Source organism: Anolis carolinensis, chromosome 4 (genome assembly GCF_035594765.1).
Source record: "Anolis carolinensis isolate JA03-04 chromosome 4, rAnoCar3.1.pri, whole genome shotgun sequence".
In the NCBI taxonomy this organism is placed as follows: domain Eukaryota; kingdom Metazoa; phylum Chordata; class Lepidosauria; order Squamata; family Dactyloidae; genus Anolis; species Anolis carolinensis.
Genome location: NC_085844.1, coordinates 201675649 through 201681136, shown reverse-complemented (window position 1 = coordinate 201681136; position 5488 = coordinate 201675649). Strand labels below are relative to the sequence as shown.

General features: G+C 51.9%; 1 protein-coding gene across 1 annotated transcript; it reads left to right on the top strand.

Moving 5' to 3' along the window:
• Positions 1–215: 215 nt before the first annotated feature.
• LOC134298429 (uncharacterized) lies at positions 216–5488 on the top strand. Its single transcript, XM_062978602.1, has 2 exons — positions 216–1982; positions 5211–5488. Exons 1-2 carry the CDS (start codon positions 435–437, stop codon positions 5250–5252), a joined length of 1590 nt encoding a protein of 529 aa, XP_062834672.1. The 5' UTR covers positions 216–434; the 3' UTR covers positions 5253–5488.

Genomic DNA, 5488 nt, shown 5'->3' with positions numbered 1-5488 from the left:
ACGATTCTGGGAATTGTAGTTCACCCACTCCAAACTGAGAATACCTAACATTCAAAGACAAATAATGCCCTTTTCAAATAACCCGGGCACTGCCGGGTCCCCAAGCTAGTAATAACTATGGCAAAGCATAAAGAGGGACGAGAAAAGCTTATTAAGAAAAAAACATAGTATATTAAAGCCAATTGGCTTTAGTAGAGGAAGAACAGGTCATACATATTTGTCAGAACCCTGCTACTAGAGCCTGGATGTGGCTCTGAGTTTCAGGGTCACTGACATTGATAAGACACCTGCGTCCCAGGACTCGGAGGAGAAACGGCTGATGGACTTGGCGGGGAATTTGCGCGGGGTTTTACTGAGCGGGAAGAGACTGTTCAAATGAGGGGGAGGGTATATAAAGGAGGGTTGGCCGGAGCCTCCCATTCTTGGCTTTTCTGATGTTCATGTTTCCTACAGTAAAAGTTTCTGGTGATATCACAGAGAGTCTTGTGTGTTCATTCAGGAGCGGCTGTGGTGAGCTGACACTAAGCCAAGAAAACGGACACCATCCCGCTGTAGCGGTGAGGTGTAACATGCAAGTGGAGGATGAAGAGCTCTTGGGCGCCGGAGGAGGAAGGTCGGAAAGGGCCACTCCCGAGACGGACGCTGAGTTCCACCAGCTGGCGGCCCTGGCGTCATCCACCGCTTATGCCCAGCCAAATGGGGTAACCCAGAGGCGCGGAGTGGTACGGGGAGATAGCACCGGAGGAGAGGAAGGTTCACCTTCCCCAGGCCCGCAAAAGATGGTGTTTCTGGAGGAGAGGATGTCGGCGATGGAGACCACCCTGGCAGTGATGTCGAGGGCGATGGAGCGCCTGGCGGTTTTGGCGGAGCCGGAGCGAGGAAGGGAACTCCGGGCTAGCTCAATGTGGGACGTGAGCATGGGAAGCAGCCAGGGCTTTGCAGACCTCCCAGCACCGAAGGGAAGGGAAATGCGAAAGGAGCCCGGTGCCCGGCCCAAGATCCAAACGAGCCTGACGCGGGTGGAGGAGAGTGACGACGAAGGGGAAAAGCCTCCGAGAATCCCGGCTACGCTCCCAACTGAGACCCTGGTGCCCCTGGCGAATGCCGGGCGTGGCACAGGACAAAGGGAAGCAGCAGCGGGGCCCACTGGCCCGCAAGGGGGCTTGCGACGGGCGGAGGATTGGGGATTGCCACCACAGGGACCCCTACCGAGACGAGAGGAACTAAGGATCGAGTTTGGGGGAGAGTCCTCTGAACTGGATTTTTTCCTGACCACGGTGAGGGGCTATATGGAGGACAATGCCCACACTTTCAGAACGGAATCCAGCCGGGTACGGGCCATTGGTGCAGTGTTGAAGAGGGGAGCGGCCAGCTGGTACGTTCAACTACACGCGCGGCGCGACCCATGTCTGGGGTCACTCCGACGCTTTATGGGGGCCCTGGAGACCCGTTTCCGAGATCCACTGGAGCAGATCCGGGCGAGGGAGGAGTTGAAGACCGTCTCCCAGGGGCAGAGGTCGGTATCTGAGTATGCGGAGGAGTTCCAATGCCTCGCTGAAAAGGTGCCGGAATGGTCTGCAGTGACAAAGATAGAACTCTTCAAAGAGGGGCTCAGGCGGGAGATCCTCTCCTGGGCGGTGCATCGTGATGAGCCTGACACACTGCGCGGATGGATTCAGCTGGCGGGGCGCGTCGAGACATCGCTGGCCCAGGCGAGGAGGCACCGAGGAGGGCTACAGCAGCGGCCGCAGATGAAAGAGGGGAGCCGGAAGGAGGGATCAAACCCAGCCGGGAGGAGAACGGAGCCGCCAGGGAACGTGAGCACCAGCAGGAGGGGCTGCTTCGTGTGCGGCCGTTTGGGCCACAGGGCTGCCGAGTGCTGGCAGAGAAAAGGGGAAGGCGGAGGCCCGCCCAAACCAAGAGCCGTGGCAGGGAAACGCGCCGAGGAAGAACCACCGATGAGGCACCACTCGGGGGGGTTGGTAAGTCAGGACAAAGCCATGATAGTGGTCCCCATTCAGCTGGAAAGTGGCAGCAAACAAGCAACCTGCAAAGCATTTGTGGATTGTGGATGTTCCAGGAACATCATCTCCCCTGAATTAGCCGAGGGATTGGGATGCGAAAGAACGAACCTAGAATCCCCAATAGCTTTTTCGCAGTTGGACGGATCCACAGCATCGGGATCATTAGCTAAGTACAGTGCTGAAGATGTAAAGTGTAAGATAGGGAGTTGGGAAGGAAAGGTGTCATTTGTGATATCACAAATAGCCAGCTATAATGTTATACTAGGCATGCCATGGCTGGGGCAGGCCAACCCGCAAATCAACTGGGAGGATAAGAGCATGATCTTCAGGATGGAGTTGGAAGAAGGGAGCCAGGAAGTGGAGAGAGAGCCGGGGAAAAGGGGGGAGGAAGACTCTATCAGGATAGCAGAACTGGCAGATAAATTACCCCCAGAGTATCGGGATTTTGTGGACGTATTTGATGAGAAGGAAGCAGACAGTTTCCCACCGAAGCGGAGAGTTGAAGTGAAGATAGAGCTAGTCCCAGGAGCAGAGCTTCCTAAGGCAAAAATATACCCAATGTCGGCTAGGGAAAAGGAGGAACTGAGAAAATACATTGATAAAAACCTAGCGAGGGGTTTCATAGAGCCTTCAAATTCCCCTCTAGGGGCGCCTGTGTTGTTCAGGCGCAAAAAGGACCAAACGCTGAGGCTCTGCATTGACTACAGGGGCCTGAATGCAATCAGTTCTGGAAATAAATACCCCCTACCTTTAGTGAAGGACTTGATCGCCCAGTTATCGGAGGGACAGATATTCACTAAATTGGACTTAATTGAAGCATACCATAAATTGCAGATTAAACCAGAGGACAGGTGGAAGACGGCCTTCTCCTGTGCATTCGGATTATTCAATTATCGTGTGCTCCCTTTCGGTTTGTGCGGCGGAGGCGCCGCGTTCATGCAATTAATCAACGAAGTGTTGCATCCATTGTTGTACAAGGGAGTCTTTGTTTTTTTAGATGACATATTGTTAGTATCTCGGACTAAGGAGCAACACGTAGAACTAGTCAGGGAAGTCCTGCAAAAGTTGAGAGAAGCAAAACTGTATGCGAAGCTTGCCAAGTGCGAGTTCAATAAAGACCAGATAGACTTTCTGGGGTATAGGATTTCCTCCCAGGGAGTGGCGATGGACCCTGCGAAGGTAGAAGACGTGAGGGGGTGGGAAGCCCCCAAAACACGGAAGCAGCTGCAATCCTTCCTAGGGTTCGCAAACTTCTATAGAACATTTATCAAGGACTTTGCGCGCCTCACTTTGCCATTAACGGATTTGTTAAAGACTAAAGGTAGGGGAGAAACAGCCAAAGTGAAGGCCCCAGGGGCCAAACTGACCTGGACAATAGAATGCCAGGAAGCTTTCGAAGCCCTTAAAAAGCGTTTTACGGAGGAGCCTGTCCTACAGCACCCTGATATGTCTAAAGCCTTTGTATTACATTGCGATGCGTCAGACCGGGCATATGGGGCAGTTCTGCTACAGAAAGACGAGGGGGGGAACCTGAAGCCATGTGGCTATCTGTCAAAAAAGTTTAGTGATACAGAAAAAAACTGGCCGATTTGGGAGAGAGAAGCCTTAGCGATTCTAAAAGCACTAGAGTGCTGGAGACACTTCCTGGAAGGAAGTGGAACACCGTTTGAGGTGTGGACTGACCATAGAAATTTACAGTATCTAAGATCCCCTCGTAAACTATCAGCGAAGCAAATTAGATGGGCCCAATATTTCAGCCGTTTTGATTTCAGACTCAGATTCTTCCAGGGGAAACATAATATACTCGCTGACGCTCTCTCTCGGATGCCTCAGCACGGGGGAGGAATTCAGGAATCTGAAGGGAGTATTTTTCTTGATAAGCAATGGGGCCTGGCAGTACTAACTCGAGCACAAGCGGCCAAAGAAAACAAACGTACTGCCATTTCCACGGGGGGAGGAGAAATATGGGAGGAAGAGTTGAAGCGAGCGTATGGAATGGACAAATGGTTACAAACAAACAAAGAAAAGGGAGAATTGTGTGGGGATTTGGTGTTTGTAAATAAGAAATTGTATATTCCTGAATGTTTAAGACGAGAAATGTTAAGGAAGTACCATGATAACAAGGGTGCGGGTCATCTAGGCCCCACCAGGACTATTAAACTGTTGGCCAAACAATGCTGGTGGCCCGGAATGAGGAAAGACGCCAGGGGGTACGTCACGCAGTGTGAATTATGCGCAGAGGGAAAAACACCACCGGGGAAGCCCCAGGGGCTATTGCAGAAGGTGGTGGAGCCCATGAGGCCATGGGAATGCGTAGCCATGGATTTTGTAGGCGAACTACCCCCCAGCAGAGGCCACAGATACATTTGGACAATATTGGACTTATTCTCAAAACAGGCACACTTTGTGGCTCTGCCAAAACTTCCTTCAGCTGAAAAACTTGCTGATTTGTATGTGAAGCACGTATATCGCCTACATGGGTGTCCCGACAAGATAATTAGTGACCGGGGAGTCCAATTTACTGCAAAATTTTGGGGAAAATTCTTACAGCTGTTAGGAGCAGAAAGGAACCTGAGCTCGGCCTTTCATCCCGCGACCAACGGGGGGGTCGAACGTACCCAACAGACACTGTGCCAATTCTTAAGGATGTACACCAATTATAGACAGGATGATTGGGCGGACCTTCTTCCGTTTGCTGAGATGGCTTTTAACGGGGCCGTACATTCGGCCACAGGTCGTGCCCCATTCGAAATAGTATACGGACAGGAGGTGGCACCTTTCCCCAGGCTACCCGAGTGGAAGGAAGGGGAGGGCCAGACCGACGAGGAATGGCCGGCCAAAATCAAGCAAGGGTGGCGAACCGTGGTAGAGGCATTGCGGGAAACACAAAAGAAGTACAAGCTCTTTGCGGATCGTAGGCGCCGAGAGGGGGACAAATTGGGCGAAGGAGATCTGGTTTGGCTGAGCACAAAAAACCTGAAATTGGGGTTCCCATCCAAGAAATTGGCTCCACGCTATATAGGGCCATTCAGGGTAGCAAAAAGAATAAACGAAGTGACCTATGAGCTGAGGCTACCAAAGGACCTAGGGAAGGTACACCCGGTATTCCATTGCAGCCTGTTAAAAAAGTATAAAGGAACTCTGGACAGCGGAGAACAATAGTTGTGTTTAATCTTTTCCTTCCAGGACGAAGGGGAGGAGGACGCCATGTCAGAACCCTGCTACTAGAGCCTGGATGTGGCTCTGAGTTTCAGGGTCACTGACATTGATAAGACACCTGCGTCCCAGGACTCGGAGGAGAAACGGCTGATGGACTTGGCGGGGAATTTGCGCGGGGTTTTACTGAGCGGGAAGAGACTGTTCAAATGAGGGGGAGGGTATATAAAGGAGGGTTGGCCGGAGCCTCCCATTCTTGGCTTTTCTGATGTTCATGTTTCCTACAGTAAAAGTTTCTGGTGATATCA

Bases quoted from the DNA above. Each gene is read 5' to 3' on its own strand.
- LOC134298429 (XM_062978602.1), top strand. From the start codon at position 435: ATGTTCATGTTTCCTACAGTAAAAGTTTCTGGTGATATCACAGAGAGT. The intron at 1,983-5,210 runs GTAAGTCAGGAC...TTTTCCTTCCAG, and splicing joins GGCACCACTCGGGGGGGTTG to GACGAAGGGGAGGAGGACGC.